General features: G+C 47.6%; 1 protein-coding gene, 1 long non-coding RNA gene and 1 pseudogene across 2 annotated transcripts; 1 reads left to right on the top strand and 2 right to left on the bottom strand.

Annotated features, from left to right (window-relative positions):
* The first annotated feature begins 1652 nt into the window (after nt 1-1652).
* Nucleotides 1653-16048, top strand: CYB5R1 (cytochrome b5 reductase 1). Its single transcript, NM_001397922.1, has 9 exons — nt 1653-1702; nt 3763-3894; nt 6522-6594; nt 8835-8941; nt 9577-9706; nt 10047-10130; nt 10269-10354; nt 12566-12665; nt 13566-16048. The coding sequence occupies exons 1-9, from the start codon at nt 1682-1684 to the stop codon at nt 13736-13738; spliced, it is 906 nt and encodes a 301-aa protein (NP_001384851.1). The 5' UTR covers nt 1653-1681; the 3' UTR covers nt 13739-16048.
* LOC121107178 lies at nt 9552-13566 on the bottom strand. Its single transcript, XR_005840863.1, has 2 exons — nt 13065-13566; nt 9552-12887 (listed from the first exon to the last, which is right to left on the bottom strand). It is a non-coding gene; the product is annotated as an uncharacterized LOC121107178 (long non-coding RNA).
* REP15 (RAB15 effector protein) lies at nt 18090-18707 on the bottom strand (annotated as a pseudogene).

Genomic DNA, 18758 nt, shown 5'->3' with positions numbered 1-18758 from the left:
GTTTCTGGTGCAACAGCTGTCTTCAAAGGGAAAAAGCAAGAGAGGATTATACCACCAGGCACGCTCTGTCACAGAAAGGCCAGAAATGAGTAACTCCATCCCTGCAGCTAAACACCTCTTAGACCCTTCCCATTTCCTTCTGGTGATGTGGACAGCTTAGCTTCAACTTGGCCTGCTGACCTGCCTTTATTTACCAGCACTAATTCCCAGATTTAATAGGTAACTAATGGCTGACGTCTGAATGTATGAATATTTTCCATTGGCAGGTTAGGTAGTCAGCAAACCCAGAGGCTGGGATAAAGCAAGAGGTTGGGGACACGAGTGGCTTGAGACCCTAGTGTGGGCTGAGGGGCTAAGAGGGACAAATAAACCTTACTTTATTTTATTTTATTTATTTTATTATGTGGGAATACAAGAAAGACTATTCAGAGCAGCAGCTGTGAAGCAAGATAAACAGCATGAGAAAGCAAGGCTGAGAACCAAGAGCATCTGTAGAAGAAGAGAAAAGCAAAAGAAATGGCCTATGGCTCTGATTGGATAAGCACCTGTATGCACGGCTAAGGAGTGTTTGTGGAATACTTTGTTGACATGTAAAGGCAAATGGGAAAACTAAATGTATGAAAAGCTAGATGTATGAGTGAGGGATGTTCAGGCTTATGTATAGCAGTACAGTGAATGGTGATGCTGATACAAGTAAGCTATCATCTTCTCTGTATCTTGAAAGGGTGTTGGGACTCAGCTGAAGCTTAGGAAGCAAAGGTACTGGATGTTTACTGAGCATACTACTTGCTTTCCCTTATTGCTACTTAACTTCCTTACAGTACACACAGTGGGCCTACAAGAGAGCTGGAGAGGGACTCCTTAACAGGGAGTGTAGTGATAGGACAAGGAGAATGGTTTTAAACTAAAAAGGCGGAGATTTAGGTTAGGTGTTAAGTGGAAATTCTTCCTTCAGAGGGCAGTGAGGCCCTGGCACAGCTGTCCAGAGGAGCTGTGGGTGCCCCATCCCTGGAGGTGCTCAAGGCCAAGTTGGATGGGGCTCTGGGCAGCCTGAGCTGCTGGGTGGCAGCCCTGCCCACAGCACAGGGTTGGAACTGGGTGGGCTTTAAGGTCCCTTCCAACCCAAACCATTCTGTTATTCTATGATTGTATGACTGTATGATCTTGCTAATAATGGACAAAAGAGCATTATGAATACATATATATATATATATATATGACAAAGTGATAGGGACAGGCTCATAGAAAGGGTGAAACTAAAAGAAATCGTTCTTAGATGCATTCCTTCTTTGGTGAGGAGAGGCGTCAAAAATAAACGCACAAGGGAATCAAACAGAACCGTGTTCGGAGGACGTGGCCAGTTTTCTTTTCACACAAGTTCCACCCACCCCAACCCGGTTTTGTCGCTCTGTCCCCGCCAGTCGGTGCGGTAGGGAACAGCACGGACTGGAGCTGAGGCGGCCGCGGCTGCCCGCCCCGCCCAGGCGGTACCGATGGGGCCCAGGGGCGGCCCCGCCGCGCCCATCCCTCAGGCCTGCGGCCCGCCCGCTGCCACAGCGGTGCTGCGGCGCCCCCTGGTGGTCCGCGGGGATTGGCGGAACGCCGCGCCGCGGGGTGGTGCGGCGTGGAGGCCGGGCGCTGATTGGCGGGGCGGGGCCACCGCTCGGTCTGGAGGGCAGCGATGGGGGCACAGCTCAGCACGGTGAGTACCGTGGCGGTGGCGGCATCGCGGGAGTCGCCTGCGTGGGAGCGGGGCGGCGAGGAGGCAGATGCGGCTTGCTCGCCCCGCTGGTGCCGGCGCTGCAGCCGGGTTGTGGTGGCCGCGCCGCGCTGCGGTGCGGGGGGGCTCGGGTTTTTCTCTTTCGCCTCCCGGTTCCCCGAGCGGGTTTCCGGTACGGCCTGACAGCGGGCTGCGCTCCGGGCGGGGCCAGCTGCGCCTTGCCTCGCCGAGGGGACGAGGCAGGGGGGAGAGGACGGACGGCCTGGCCCCGTCCTGCCGCGGCCCCGTAGCGGGTGGCCGTGTGAGGGGTGGGGCCCCCATCCCGCTGCCGCCCCGCCCGTGCCCGGGGAGCGGCCGCCAGCCCCTAGTGCGGCTTCTGCCGTGGCCGCCTTCGTTGCGTCCCCCTCTCCCCCCCCCCGCTCTGCTTCCATTAATAAAAATTCCTTTTCTGTTGCTTATGTTGAGCTGTGAGTCACCAGCGCTTCGCTGAGCGGCTCCCGGCCTGGCGCTGCCGGCCCCCGGGGGGGCTCCGGTTGCTGCGCGCCTTGTGGCTGTGAGAACGCTGTGCATGGCGGGCACGGCTCGTCGTAGCTGCTCAGCCCTTCGTTGTTCTCTTTTTGCCGCCCATCAGCTGATAGCTTTTAGTTCCCGTCCCCGTTCCCGTCCCGCTAAACCCCTGGGTAACAAACGGCTGTCTGCGGGGCTGTGGTTGTTAGTGTCAGAATTCAGCTTTATGCTGTGGGAACTGACCGTGCTGTGGTGACCTGCTTCTGAAGGTGATGGTGATGAGGAAGGAGCAGCTTTCTATCTCTCTGAGCAGCTGTGGTAGTTCACGCTTGCCATCTGACCACCCAGAAATTACTTAGAGAGATAGGAGAAAACTCGTTCCAGCACACGGCTGGAGGAACTGACTTCTGAGGGTATATACACACAGCTCTCCCTTGTCCCCTGCTACACGTTGGTCCTGGCATTGGGACCGGGCCCAGGCATTTTTAATTCCCGTTTTCATTTGCTAAACCACAGCTGCTCTTGGTTCATTTCGGGTAGCCGCGTGTTTAAATGAAACTAATTTATTTGGATGCATTATTGTCTTGTTTGCAGCGGCATCTCTCCCACATCCAGCTCGCTGTCTCCGCTAGGCCTCACTGTTGCGGTTGCCATTAGGAGTTATCTGCTGCTCTGTCGCTGTCTTAAATGCCCCGTCTGTCTGTTCTGTGACTCAGTAACAAAAATCCTTCTTAGAGCTGCAGTAATCTCACGGGTCTGCAGAAGCTAATAGTGAACTTCAGCTTGGTTAGACACAGTTCTTGCGGTAAAAGTGGCAAGGTGCATTGTGTGCATGGCATGGCATGCTTTCAAGTTATACCGGCTGCTGATGGCTCTTATGTCTCTACAGCAGCATTTTAGGAGAAGGGAGTTTATTACCGTCTTAATTGTATGCTTGCCACAATTTTGGCAGTCACGTAGAATGTCTTGCAACCTCCTGAGGGCTGTCAGGCTGACAGCAGTGTGATTCCAAAACACTGGTCAGGTCCTTTAAAAGCAAAATGAAAGCGGAGGCTTCACCCTCTTCCACGAATCAGAAGGAGCGCTGCGTGCAGTCAGAGTACGCTGCTCAGTTTTTATTTTCAGTTTGATCTCCATCACCCCCTTCTTTCTTTCTTTCTTTCTTTCTTTATTTTCCACAAGGGCTACCGTCTTGTGGTAAAACAAGGGGGGGAGATTTTCCCCTCTCCTTTGTTAAAACACTGAGTAACAAACCAGAGAGCTGAAGAGGGTCGCTATGAGAAGCGGGAGCTCGGCTTGCTCTCCTGCCCCAAGATAGGGTGAACTTGTATCAGTGTTAGTCAGGTGCCTGAGGTTCTGCTGCACATCGGGGAGCACAGGGAGATGCTGGCAGGCAGGGAAACCCCAATGCCAGCCTGAGGACTGAGCTGCTGTCATGGGGAGCTCTCTGCCCCGCAACTGTCTTAGCACCTGTCTACGTGAGCCTGCAGTAGCTGAGGAACACATGTCTAACGTTCTCTCTGTTTGTGCCACAGCTGGGTTGGGTTGTGACATACCCATTATGGCTCATCTACAGCACCATCCGGAGGCTTTTTGGGAGTCCCCGTCCTGCAATCACTCTGAAGGATCCTGAAGTGAAGTATGCCTTGAGGCTGATTGATAAAGAGGTACGTACGTGCATGTGCAGTGCTGAGCAGGACCTCTCCGTGGATGCTGTGAGATGCTGACGGCTGCCTACATCTTGGGCAGTGTTGCAGCAGGGCTTGCTTGGGAACAGTAGATCTTTTGAAGGCTGCTGAGCTTTGTTTCTGGTAAAGTCATGCAAATATCTGTATTTTAAACAAAGAACTTATTTATACATGCTCCTTGCCTAAAGTGAGTTCTCGGGCGTGCATTCCTGTAAGCCAGCTTAAAGTGGTGCACGATGCTTTGGAGATGACTATACTCATAGTTTCTGTCAAGCGAGCCTCATGTCAAACAGTACATCAGCAGGAATTTCTGAAATTACCAGATCTTGCTGCCAGAAGTTGGTAACTGCTTGGGGAAATGGGCCCCAAAAGGTTAGAAGTCAAGATTTCCCTTGGATAAGCTGATTGTCAGAGATATGAGTCAGAAATCTTGGCTTTGCACTGTGCAGTCATACCTGAAGATACTTGTAGCGTTGACTTGTTTTAAGTCAATGAGCAAGTCAAAAAGTTATCAGAAGATTTTGATGAAAGGGACTTAGGACTAGAAGAGAGCTTTTCTCAAGGTATGCAGAGTGCACTGAGAGCTTGGCTTTCTTTTGTTCCTTCTGTCAAAGAAAGCAGTCATTTGGTTCTGAGTCTTTGGTTTGTTGGGAAGCGAAAGTTTCCCTGTGGCTTGGGCAGGATTGCCATGCAGCATTTATTTCCCATGCATACTGCAGCAACGCTGTTATTATATACTCCCCATTTTTTCATGAGCTGTATAGCACGTGGTGGCAGGTACAGGTTGCCCAACTGCAGAAAGGGGTGGAAGCTAAAGGCGCTACACGTGCTTCTGAGAATCAAACTGCTGATAGATTTCTGCTGTATCTGTTTGTAACTGAAAATAATTCACAATGACTTTTTTCCTAAATACTGATTTTTTCCTCAATCTGTTGTTGTGTTTTGTGCAGCCTTTTTTAGTCTTGGGAGGAAGGAACAGCTCTGCTATAACCCCCTCAAATGTTGCTGCCCGTGGTAGTTTGGTCAGTGAGATTAACTTGGTAGAAGTGATTTTTCTGCAGAGCTGCAGCTCTGCATTTTCACTAGTAGTTTGTAACAGCCTCCCATTTAGATTGTCATACCCAGCTGTCCGAGGAGGATGAAATTAGTATTTCTGACACCTATGGTTTGTAATTTACAGGCTATTAAAAGGGTGGAGCACTTTAAATGGAACATACTTGTCATTATGCAGAAGTTTTTAATGTCCTAAAAAGTCTTAAAGGTCTTAAGGTCTTAAAGGTTGGGAAGGGAGCAGTGGCACTCAGTGTGGATGTGGAGCCTCCTCAAGATGTGTGTGGTGAGATCAGAATGTGGATTTTTACATTGGGGAGTCACCCTAGCAGCTCGTGCAGCCCAACCAAAGACCCTTCTATCTTAGAAGTGTTCACTATTTCCATTGCCATGTTGGTATTCGTCATGAGAATATGGCCATGCAGAAAGTTTTTCTTGTGAGCTTGCAACTGAAGCAGAGGAACAAGAAGTGTGGCTGGCAAGAGAAATACAGAAGGTGATTCGATTTTACTAATAACAAAAACGGTCTTGTGATTGCTGGAAATGCCAGCTTTATGTACTGGCTGCCCTGCAGCACTGCAGGTGTGTTCAGAAGGGTTCCATAGGAAGAAACAGTTTTTAGGTATCTGCAGTTATGACGTTTGGAAAGCACTGGTCCGGGGAACGCGTTGTGTGAAGTCTGTGCGTCTATTAATGCAGCCTAAATCTTTGTGTTAAAGCTGGAAGCCAAACGTATTGCTTTGCTGAGTAGTTGGAAGCAGACTCATTTCTTTCTCTGCCTGTCAGCTGCCCTTAGATACCAGCTGAAAGGTTGGTGTTTGTCCCAGTAGTGTAAGGATCCCCCGAGTGCCATTTGGCACTAAGAGAAGCTGGCATCATGCAGGTAAGCACCAGCCTGCTAAAAATCTTCACCCCCTCTGCATTTGCAGATGTAAGCCTGGAGAAGTCCTTGGTACCTGCAGCTTGAGACAGAAACGTGCTGGCAGCACCGAGGACAGTGCTGGGTGGTGGCATTGGGAATGCAGGGAGGTGGCCGTGTGCTGGAAATGGCTTCAAGGCTGCTGCTGATGTTGCCTTGGTTTGAGACCTTGCTGAGCAGTGTGCTCAGCGTCTTGGCCTTGCAGCAGGCACGAGGCATAGGCAAGGGGGTGCTATGAATTTCTGAGCGTTTCTCACAGTTGTCTGCTGTGATGCACCAAAATACTCGTGTTCCGGTACCTATAGCCCATCTTGAATGGGGCAGTTGCTGTTGAATTCCTGTGTGTTTAATGAGATCTGGAATAGTGGTTAGCTTTTTAACTTGTGGCCCCACCACAGAAGGCAGCGTACGTATTCATAGTACTCAGAAAGCTATTGCTTATTCTTAATCCGTATGAGTGTCTTACTAAGTTTTGCTATTAACATTCAAATATTATATTATGCAGAAATTTCAGATGGATTACTGCTGTCTCCCAAATACTTCATCCTGCAGCAGGCCACACAGGTGCAGTGATTTTCCAGGAGAAGTCACAATGAAAATCCCAACAAGGTAGCTGATGGTTAGTTTTGTTTTTCAGGAAGTAAGCCATGACACGAGGAGATTCCGGTTTGCTCTCCCTTCCGTGGATCACGTTCTGGGTCTACCGATAGGTACGTTCTGTCTTTCCTTCCTGAGAATCAGAGCCACGTTAGTTGTACCGTAAGAGATCTTGTGGGAGATTTTTTTTCTTATGTTTTGAACTGTTGAATTTCAAATGCTGCCTGTGTGGCTTGGTCTGTTAGAGCTCTGCAAAACTGTCCCAGTGCTGTGAGTCGTGTGTGGCACCTGAAATCCTGTGTTCTTACCGAGAGTGTACATCCAGCTTCTGTCTGGGAAGACAGTAAGACAGTAGAAGAAAGAAGGATTGGTCTTTGTATTTTTCTAAGCTTAACTTTCCAGTGTGTGTTACTGCCATGGCACTTGGTGTCTGTGATCCCATCCGTCCCTCGAGGCAATGTTCCCGGCTGCTTCCCAGCTAAGGCATGCAGTTCACCAGCTAGTCTGCTAAGCTCTGAGTCTCATGGAACTTGTTAATCACCATGGAGTAGATGTTTCCTGAGGCCTTGCCATGTGGCATATTGCCTTCCGTACTAGCTTAGTGCTGTTGTTTCTCTCTGCTTATGTAAAGAGCATATCACTGTGACTTGTGTTGAATAAGGACTTCGGCTATAGATGCCTCTTGGATGGTCTGTGGGTCAGGGGTGCTTGTTGGTGTGAGACGTGGGAAGCAAGGCAGCAGGGTGTGGCAGCCATGGGACAGATTCTGGAATGCCCTGTGCGTATTTAGCCCAGCACCAGCTTTTGGCTTTTAGCGGCCAGCTAGGGTGTTACAGGAAACAACACAGCTTGCTCTTGGGAAGTTGGATTCTGTGTGGCTTCAATTGGAGGCTCCCCAGCAGCTGCCCTTCTGTGAGGAGGAAAAGCACTAATGAATAAGGGCATAAAGTATGTTTTCCCTCAGAGAGATGCACAATAACCCTGTCATAGAATCATCATAGAATGGTTTGGGTTGGAAGGGGCTTTTAAGATCACCTAGTTCCAACCCTGTGCTGTCTGCAGGGACACCTCCCTCTAGAGCAGGCTGCTTGAAGCCCCATCCAGCCTGGCCTTGAATGCTTCCAGGGAGGGGGCATTCACAGCCTCACTGGGCATCCTGTTCCAGGGTCTCACCACCCTCACAGTAAAGAATTTCTTCCTAATACCTGTCTTTCAAGATGTACAACCTGGTGACACTACCACTGTAGATCATACATCTTTATCCATCCGCTGGTTTAGCATCGCTGGCCCTCCAGTGTGACAAATAGCTCCCAGTAGAGTCCCCGTTTTGTGTATGCAACAGTCAGAGGAGCTGTGTCATACCTCTTTGGAGAGCAAAGTTAATCTTATGAGGCATTAATCATAGAATCATATGATCATAATGTTCATGTAGTTTCAACCCCCTTGCCAACAGGCAGGGTCACCAACCACCAGACCAGGCTGCCCAGAGCCACACCCAGCCTGGCCTTGAATGCCTCCAGGGATGGGGCATCCACAGCCTCCTTGGGCAACCTGTTCCAGTGCATCACCACCCTCTGGGTGAGAAACTTCCTCCTAATATCTAACCTAAACGTCCCCTGTGCCAATTTAAAACCATTCCCTCTTGTCCTATCACTAACCACCCTTGTAAACAGTCATTCTGTGGGCTTAACAGTGTTAAAATAATGAAAAATTTCCCCTAGGTATTCTTCACCTGTGTCTCGTAAGGGTATTGGAAAACCTTTCCAAGGAGTTAAATTCTAGAGGGATTTTTTCTTTTTCATTAAAACACAGGCATTGAGAAAAGAGTTCAGCTAATGTATGAGAGATTGAAATGTGATTGCTACTTTCGCATTATAAACTGGAGTAAAAGCAGAGTTGGAAGTGTGCTTTATGCCTAGGCAGTGTTATCAATGGCTGCTGGAGGGCCTCCTGGTAGGCTGGAGTGAAATGTAGTCAAAGTGAGAATGGTTGTAACTCTGCTGTAACTGAACTGATTGTAACTAACATGTTAAAGAAGTTTCCTATGTTCATTTTACATGATGGAGAGAGATCACACGATCTGCAAGATCTCACCTTCAGTTAGGGCTCTGGTGAAATGTAAGTGAGCAAAAGTACCCAAACAGACATGATAGGCACATCAAGTTAGCAGTGGAATAGAACAACACTGGCAAGGCGTTATGATGTCAGGAAAAAGAGGGAAGAAAGAGTGGTACCCCAAAGCCAGGTAGTTGGTAGAGCTTTGAGATGGCATATGCAGTAACTGTCCTCCTGATACGTCACTGAAAGATAAATCCCTTGGAAGTAAACTGCTCTTCTTCCTCCCCACCTACAGGACAGCATATCTACCTGTCTGCGCGCATCGATGGGGCGCTGGTTGTTAGACCTTACACTCCGATTTCCAGTGATGATGACAAGGGCTTCGTGGATCTTGTCATCAAGGTGAGGATGTCATGCTGTGATGTACAGGCTGGGCGACTTCTGAATCCACCTGTATGCCTGCAGCACCCTACGAAGCCTGGTGTGCCAGGTTCTGTTCTGCTCCATGCCGCTGTGGACTTCCATTCTAACAAGTAATGTGCAATCATCTGCAATCCCTGGAGCATTTTGCACGCCCTTCTTTAGTGAGTGTGTCTCACAGGGTACTTCGTAATTTTCTGTATTTGCACACTGCCATTTTCCAAAATCTGTATTCATTTGCAGATGATGACTTTCGGTACTTCTGAAATAGGAAATTAACCTTGTGTGAGCCCTCAGATTCTCCAGCTCACATCATGTGCTCTTTGTGATGATTATTAAGGGCGGTGAGGATTTTTGTTGTTACGGATCCAGACAGGGTGGGTGACTGCTTCTGATTTGGCCCAAATGAGGGCAAGAGAGTAATTTTAATCCTTATCAGAAAACTCGGTGCTGCTTTTTCGTTGTCAGTCAAACCTGTCTAGATAGCATTCCTTTATGTAGTGATTGCCTCCTATGGATGACGAATGCGGGTACGTCAATATTTGAATGGCAGAGAAAAGGACACGCGCTCATCTTTGAGCTGTGAGATTAATTATTTCATTCTTGGTTTTTAATAGGTTTACATGAAGGGCGTCCACCCGAAATTTCCTGACGGAGGGAAGATGTCTCAGTACTTAGACAACCTGAAAATAGGGGATACCATTGACTTCAGAGGACCCAGTGGCCTGCTTGTCTACAAAGGAAAAGGCAAAGCTGACTCAGAAAATACAATTTATCCAGAGTAAACGATACAGCATTTGGGCATCTGAACCTTGTTGAAGTTATAGGATTTAAGCAAGTAGAAATACAACTAGTAACAGCTTCATGCTGTACTCACAGAATCAGGACTAATAACCCATGTCAGTGTCTGACGCTGTGATCCTGAAAGACTGCCAGAGATTTTGTTTTCCTTTGTAACGTCTTCAGTTCACCTTTGTCTGTTTTCTGCCCCTATTTTACGAAGTCAGTTAATTAAAAAATGCTGGGAAGGGATCATAGGCTCTGTTTCCTGCTGTCTTCATTGTTGTTCCACCTCTGTCTCTTTCAGGCGAGTTTGCTATTCGACCTGAGAAGAAAGCTGACCCGGTTACTAAGAAAGTGAAGTATGTGGGGATGATCGCAGGTGGGACTGGTACGTGTGTGTGTGTGTAAAGATTCGTCTTTGGCCTTCTGACACCTGCTAGGTGTTGATATTTTCACTCACCTGCTCATTCACACTTTCTCTTGCTTCTTTACTTTCTGCCGTCACTTACCAGCACTTCTCTTTCAGGGATAACACCTATGCTGCAGATCATTCGTGCAATCATGAAAGACAAGGATGACGGCACGGTTTGCCAGCTGCTGTTTGCTAATCAGGTAATTTCTGTCCTTATTTGTGTTTATGAAGTGTTATTTAACAAACACAACTCAGCAAATGAAGTTCTTGCTGAGAAAGCACGGTGCGGTAATACGTACTGTGAGGGGAGAGGTGAACAGTCATGCTGAAAGCTTCCCATATAAAGCACTATAATCACTTCTTTGAGTATTGCTGCCGAAGTGCTAATCCTCACAGCTAACGATCAATGTCCTTTATCTTACTGTTCTGTTTCTAATTCAGAATGTTTTAAAACCATGGATTCATCTGTGCAAGTTGATAATGTTCTGGGTAGTCTTTCACAACTGTCTTTCTTAATGAAAACATGGAAGAGGTGGACATTGGTCTCCTTCGGCAATTGAATCTCCCCAACTTCAGAGCAGGCTTTTAAGACTTTCTGAGAATGCTTTATGTGAGCTAAAATTAAGACTGCTCTCCAGCAGCTTCCTTGACTACAGAGCTGGGATTCTGCACAGCTGTTTCAGTTTCATTCCCTCCATCAGCACTTCATATGTTTCTTTCACTCTTTGAGCTGTATCATACTTCGCCGCTGGAAAAAGGGAAGACCCTTTTGACACGTAATGTCCTTGTGATAGAGGGATTTCTTGGCTCACCAGGCAACCCAAGTGGTGGTGTACAGCTGAACCGCACGCTCTTCCTTTGCCTGACGTTCTTCTGGTGCTCATCTTTTTGTTTTTAAAACTCCCTCATTTTGAATATCTGCTCCTGGATTGTGAGAGTTCTTTTCCTGCCTGTGTTTTTGAGCTTCTTTAGGCTTTTCTTCTTTGTTCCTCTCTCCTCTGGTATTCTGTGTATCCCATTTCCCACAGACTATGTCTGTATTACAGAACAAGTTTCTTTTTCTACCCAGAAGCAATGATCCAAGCACCAACAATTGCCCTGCTCTGGTGCTTTATTACAGTAATAACTCCCTAGGTGCCCTGGGGGTGCCCTCTGGCACTGGGTGATGCAGCTGTGGCATTTGATCTCTGCTGAGTGCTTGAAGCTGGCACAAAATGCAGTAGGTTTCTGGGCTGGTGGAGGGTCGGGATTTTATGTGAGTTAATTCAGAATGACTAACATAGAACTTGAGCTGTTCTAGCAACTTGGAAATCCTATTGTGAGGAGGAGGGTTTTTTTTTTTTTGTGAGCAACAGTTGCCCGTGTATTAGCAACAGGCTGTGTAAACATCAGTGGTTGGCTTTAAGGAGTCCCTGTACCCAGGCACTGCACAAATATAAAGCAGATGGACAGTCATGAAAGCCTGCAGACTAGGGTTGTTTTTTTTTAATATTTAATACTGTATTTTTTGTACATGTTTTGCTAATCTTCTGTTTTGACCCTCCTGAAGGAGCTGTGTTGGATTACAGATGACAGTGTACTGGGCTCACAGCAGCCCACTTGGAGCTGGTCAGACCCAGTTACAGCCCTTCTGAAAGCCGTGCAGCTGCTGGTCCAGAAATAGGAACCTTCCTGGCAATAGGTGTTGGCACATTCCTCATCACCCCCACGCTCCCAGACATCGCCATGTCCTCAGTGCCAAATTATTAAGGCTGTGGAGGAGGATGCCAGTTTTAGTCTCTGCCCTTTCCCTCCTTCCCAAACTGTGGCTGCTTTTATGGGAAGAAGGTTTTCTTTTGGCCTTCGATGGTGTTTCATCAGAGAGGAGCAGAATTTGCACAGCCTTTGTTGTTCCAATGAGAACTCAGTACTTCCTTGGTTATTTGTTGTTCCACATCTTGTTTAAAAACTGAGCATCTCCATATGGCAGTGCTAATGAAATTTAAAGTGGCAGAGGTGAAAAATTGGCCTTTTTATTTCCTGATTGACAGGCAAAGTGTGGAGGGCAGGAAAATGTGTGTAGTCGTGGTTAGTTTTTCTTTAATGAAAGCTGCTTTTGTGATGTAGGTGTTAAAGGAAGGGTTCACTCTTACAGTGTTACCACTGATTCTGTAATGAGTGAAGGTTCTGTGTTTTGATACGGGTGTTGCTTTATCTTACTGTTTAGAAGGAAGGAATGATGGGGCTAGAGTCTGGGGAAGTTCTGCGATGGGATCATCGTGGAAATAATTTGTGTTTTCAGGCCCTCTTCAGTCTTTAAAACAGAGTTAAATAATCTGTTCCATCTCACAAAGCTACACAGAACTGTAGTGGCCATCTGAAGGCTGCATTCAAATGCAGAGCCATAACCGTTGTTTTCCGTTACCCTGCAGACTGAGAAGGATATCCTGCAACGTTCAGAGCTGGAGGAGATCCAGGTTCAGCACCCCAATCGTTTTAAGTGTTGGTATACACTGGATAAAGCACCTGAAAGTAAGATCTGTCACGCTATGTCTACTGAAGCTTAAGTTACGGGTACTAATGCACTTGTCTGACAGGAGAAATGCTGCCCTGTGTGTATTTCTGAGCTCCTTTGTTTCTTGATGTGTCGTGTTCACGCAACACTGAATGCATCCAGCAGCTTCATTCTTCATACAGTGATGCACAGAAGCTCTAGATGTTATCTGGCAGCGTTTCCAAATCTGTGAAGCTCACCTGAGGGGAATGATAGTGTTATGTTCATCCCATGACTACACCTGAATATTAACCATTATCTACCGTGATCCAAGGTGACCTTCCTTTCTCCTTCTATGTCATGCCCACCCACATCAGAGGAGAGTCACGCACCGGTAGCTTGGAGCAGAGAGGGAAAAGCCACGTGCTTTCTCTTACCTTGTGACCATGACACTGTGGAAGGCATATTTTTGGTCACGGAAGCCAAGCCGAGCCATGTCACACAGGATGGTGGGGAGGGTCTTAGCCATCCCTGGAGTCTGGTGCTGCCATGTCATTTTCTACAGTTAGTGTTCTCCCTGCATTTCTAAGGCAGCTTGGATACCAGTGTATTAAGGAGGATGGATGTTGCTGTTTCACAGTGCTGGAGCTCAAAAGATTCGTCTTCTTTTACAGCTTTGCTTGATATTTCCTTGGGGCTTTTAGAATGCTTTCTTAAAAGTTTGCTTTTGTTTTCCCCATGCATCAATCACACTTTAAAAGCATGAGAGGCACGTTTTCCTTTTAGCAGGAGTGTGTTGAGAACGCTAACGCTACAGGCTGGAATTCTACTAAAAAAACACAAGTGCACACAGTTTAGAATAAAGTGACTTGTATCTATCTTTACCTCCTCTTTTCTGCCTCCCCCTACTTCCTTTTTCTTTCTTTTTTTCCCAACAGATTGGGATTACAGCCAAGGATTTGTGAACCAAGATATGATCAGAGACCACCTGCCCCCCCCTCAGAGCGATGTTCTGATCCTCATGTGTGGACCTCCTCCCATGATCCAGTATGCCTGCATTCCCAACCTGGACAAACTGGGCTATGCCAAAGACATGAGGTTCGCCTTCTAATGAAGGCTGATACTTCAGTGGTCTTGTGAGGAAGGGAAGGAAGAACAGTTAATGGGGAACAAGACAAAGACGGCTGATGCACAGTGCTGGGAAGCTACATTTACATTAAAAATACTTCATTTTTATCTGAATCTCTGGCAAGTTAGACACTTAAGCTTAACTATATCATAACTGTACTGTACTCTACACAGAAACCTTCTGGCAGAGACGTAGCGATGCGTCGTTCTCAGCTGTATTGTACTTGCCACGTCTGTCCTGTAGAAAGATTATATGCCATCTCAAGGCAGGAAAGTACAGCTTCTTAGGGCAGCAAATACTCATTTACACTCTTCTTAGCACTGTAATCAAATGGCAGTAATATCCCACTTCCTAACACTGTGCATACTCAGTATTTTATTTGGTGTGAAGTATGAAATATATCGAACGAGCTGGATCATTCACCCTGCTTATATCAAACTTTAAAGAGCTGTTACTGCGTGAGGGCCAGGAATGTTCTCCTGGTATGCAATGCATAATCTTTGCACGGTCAGGAGCTTGTGGGTGAAGGATGACAATTAACCACGTATGACTGAAGCTGTTTAAGTAAGTTGCCTTGTTAATCAAAATAGAGGGGTAGACAGCTGTATAAAATTGGTTTCCTGTGTATTTTGGAGTAGCCTTTTATATGTGGAAACACTTTTTCCAGCTGCTCACATCCCTGGGCAATGAAAGAAACTCTGGACAGCAGGAGCTTTGCTCGCTGTCCTGGAAGTCTTTGCTTGTATGTGTGCTGAATACTGAAAAAAATACTGACTTGAGTATTTACTTTAAAATAGCAGACGGTGCCACAGGAGTGGGAAAGTAATTGTTCTGCAGGTTCTGTGCAGGGAAGAAGTGCTGGGTGAAAGCTGGACCTGGTTTTAGTTCCTTGTTTCCCAGAGCCAGGTTAGCCAGGCTGGGGCTCATTGGGTGGCCCAGCTCGGCTCCGGGTGCTGGCAGAGGGGATGCGCCCGCACACCTTACGCTGGCAGAGCTCCAAAGAAGTAAGGATTGCATGGGAACAGCCTTAAGCCACCCAACTGACAGCAGATTCAATGTATCTCTGAATCGAAACCTCTTTCTTACATGCTGTTTCTTCTAGCTTCGGTTTGGTTTTTTTAATCTAATTTTTACAGCAGCCTTTCACCTAACCTTTAGTAAAGCTTCGTGCCTCCTGCGTGCCATCCTTCCGCATCCACACACACTGAGGTTGGGGCTGTCCTGCAAGGAGCCCAGGAGACAAAAAGTCATGGTCTGCTGATGAAATCACAGTGAGGGAAGGGATGGGGGGTGGTGGGTGAGGTCATAGAATCACTGAAGTTGGAAAAGACCTTCATAATCACCCAGTCCAACCATCCACCTACCACCACTATTCCCCCACTAAACCATGGCCCTCAGTACCACACCTGAAGTCACGTGGATGTGAGTTAGCCGCAGCAATGGGTGTGCCATAGTGTCGCTTTGTTAAAGATCTGGGAGTGCTTGAGGCTATAACTTGCCCTGCTTTCTTTTGTGCCCGCACAACAGCTGTGTACTGTGCACTTGAAAGGTGAATCTTCAGCATCAAGTAGAAGGAGGAAAGGATACTGGAGTTAATTTAAGGAACCCGCAGAGAATAATGCTATGAAGTTCATGTTATTAAGCAGACACTTGCCTCTGAAACCTTGAATATTTGATGTGCGTTTCTGAAACTCGTTTTAATATCGTGCTGCAGAGGTCAGGGCCTTTTTTTTTTGTGAGGCAAAAAGCAGAAACAGGAGATGAATCGCTGTGCTGCTGGCTTGCATCACTGCGGAGCAAACAGGTTGTTTTTTCCTGGCTGTATCTAATGAAGTGTTCATGTCAAAAATAACTCGCTGGTAACGCATCAACACTGTTGTATAACTGACTCTGTTTTCACACATCGCTGTAAGAAATAAATGATCCTACAGGTGCCTCACCTGAGTGTTACCTATCCTATTGCCTTCCACTTCACGAGAGACAAACTGTAACTGCAGAGCACTTAAGAATACTTCAACCCCCCCACATCTGTTTGATGTTTACCCGACTGTCTGTAGCAGAGGTCGTTGCAAACTGCTGAATCAAGGATTAAACTCCCACTGTTTTCTGTCAGTCACCGAAATATTCCTTCTGCCTTTACTTTGTACATCTTCCTTGAGAACGCGAAGCTTTTATTAAAAGGGAGATTTTTATATGATCTGACGAAAAAAAAATGGTGCCCCGATCCCTTTTGCTTGATGGCCCTGTATTGTGGCATTTAAACAAGTAATAAAAGCTTGGTTTTGCATTGGTTTTGATTCTCGGAGCCCATCCATCCGTCTCTCTTACAGTTGCAGTGGGGTGGGTGTCAGTCAGCTCCTACCTGTGATGATGGAGGTAAGGGTAGAACATCCTCACATCACCTGGAAAGCTGAAACAGCTCTGGAAATGTGCCCCAAAGGGCCCTTCTCACAGCCAGCAAGTGCGTGCTGTTTCTTCAGTAAAGGGCTGGGGTGAGTTTTGTGCTGTTTTTGTTACTGTTTGGGTGAGAAGCACTACCCGCTGAAGCTACCTAAGCAATGGCAGCAGGGGCTGCCTACCTCCTGCTGTGACGTGTGCCCTTCTCTCCTCTGCGCTTTCCTGAGCACTTGAGCTTATGGTCTCTGGCTCCAAGCATTAACCAAGCTGCATGGGAGCAAATGAGGGGAATGGGAATAACAAGCAAACTGCATTAACTTTGCTTTTCCTGACTTAATGACTACACAAATTACCTTTGCATTAGACTGCCCGAGGTCAGCACCTTACCTAGTAAAAACAGACATTGAGTTAGAACAACCTGAGGTCTGGCTGTGAGTCACCTGGGCCCAGACACTAGCTGGCCTCAATCAATGAGCAAAGTCACACTGACTTCACTGATCACATTGGTGTGCATTGTCACCTTTATTACCCACAGCACTGATTCCTGCCAGAGCCAACAGTGTGGCAGCATGACTTACCTGAGGCACCGGAGCCTTTGGGGGGTCAGATGAGGTGGCCATCTGCCCCAGTGTGTGATTCTCATAGCTCAGTCTCTCTCAGAGCAAGGACTTACTGGGTAGAGAGCTCCTGCACTGATGCTGGAGCTCTTTGTGCCCTTTTATCTGACTGTGCAGACTACAGCCTTTGTTTCTCAGCTGTCACAGCTTCCCCATTTTAAAACTCAGAAGCTAAACAGTAACGTATGAACGACAGTTTTGAAACTGCTTTTATCCTGTTAAAAGAAAGGGATAAAGTAATAAGGCAAACTGCCACACGGGAGGTCGATACCACCAAACACCTAATGTACACAGCAGTAAGTCAAGTCCCTCTGTGTGGACTGCAAACACCGTGGCTTTACCAGCCTGAAACCTGTGGAGCTCTTCCCTTCACTGGTTAACAGCAGCTGGGAGAAAGCTACTACAGTTGTGCAACCTGAAATGCTGTCAGCTAAAACCTGAGGGAAATTGAGTAAATCACTACATAAACACAGCGAGCTGCTAAGATACCAAAAACAAAGAAAAGTGGAACATTCTTGCCTCTTCCAGACTACTGCTTGCTGCCAGGGCTGTCAGGAGCTCTTCCTTCCCTGCTGCACTGAGAGACAAAGGCTGCCCTGGTTGCCAGCTCCCTGTCCTCATGGGTTCATTTGCCCATGTCTTCTTTAACAACTGCAGCTGGTTTTTGGCACCAGCAAGAATAGGGTTTGTGGCACAGCCCAGCGCCGGGTCACAGCTCCAGTCCCAGCATCAGCCTGGTGCTGGTTGCCTTCCTGCGGGCAGATGGTAGGGCTCCCATTTGGCTCATTTCTACCTCGGGACAGGGAGTTCTCCATGAGGAGAACCAGCTCCATTCCTCCAGAACAGCATTGTCCTCACACCACCACTCTGACAGCTGTAAGAGCGTGTTTTCCCTATTGCAGCCTCAACATACTATTAAAAACAATAAGAAACCAGCCTGCCTTTTCTACATGCACAGCACACAAAGGCTGAGCCAAGCCTAACAACTCCTCCTGAAGGCAGCGTGTGATAAAGCCTTCATTGCCTCAGGCAAGGCTCCATGGCTGGTGAACAAACTGTCCTGGGATGGCTCCACGCCTTCTATAAACACTTCCTCTGGCAGATTGAGCTTTAGAACAGTGTGCTATTGTTCTAAAACCTGGGCAGACTGAGTCAGATTGGCTGCAGCACAATACAGGGCAGTGCAATGGGTGGAGGGGGAAGGTGAGAAGTAGGGGTGGGGTGATGGTGGGCGTGAAGCCCACCGAGGCCGAGCTCAGCCCACAGCCTTTGGTGAAGGCCTGCAGACACCCTGCTGCCAGCATGAAGTTTACAGAGATTTATATATGCAGTGCCCACCTCCTTCAGCCCACTTGTTGCACCAAGGCAGCTCTCCAGCACCCCTCTGTGGGCAGGAAGCTGTCAGTGCTAGTGGCAAATGGCTTCAGAACGTTCCTGAGCAACAGGCAGTGTTTCTGCTCTTCCTTGGCAACGCAAGCTAGCAGGACTTGGTCCTCAAGCTTCCTGGCATGCCAAACATGGCAAAGAAGTCCTCGCAGTCCTATCGCACCAGACAGCAGAACATGGTTGGACTCTCCCACCAGCTCCAGCACAGCCTCCAGGTGGTCCCCAGTGCCCCGAGCTCTGCCAGCTGCAGGACCTGCACTCAGCTGCAGCTTAGTGTGCTTTTCAGCACCCAACAGAGCCCAGAGCCAGTCCACTCCAAAGAGCACAGGCTGCTACATGGTTGTTTTACTAGTCGTGATGCATTCCTCCACTCCCTTTTCCACACAGAAGCTGATGAAGTTGACCAGGAAGACCTCGTTCAGCAGATGGACTTTGCTATGAGGATCTGTGAAGCCAAGCTAGTCCTTGAGCCTCTGAGGTGCACGGACCATGTCTCAGCTGAAGACTTTACAGATAATGAGTTTCAGCCATGTTCCCCTAGCTGTCTCCATGTGATGCTTTCTGGCTCATGCTCTGCGCAGGAGGTCATTTCCTCATGCAGA

The sequence above is a fragment of the Gallus gallus genome, chromosome 1 (assembly GCF_016699485.2).
Source record: "Gallus gallus isolate bGalGal1 chromosome 1, bGalGal1.mat.broiler.GRCg7b, whole genome shotgun sequence".
Taxonomy (NCBI): Eukaryota; Metazoa; Chordata; class Aves; order Galliformes; family Phasianidae; genus Gallus; species Gallus gallus.
Note: the sequence above shows the minus strand (reverse complement) of the source record. Positions and strands in the feature narration are given on the sequence as shown.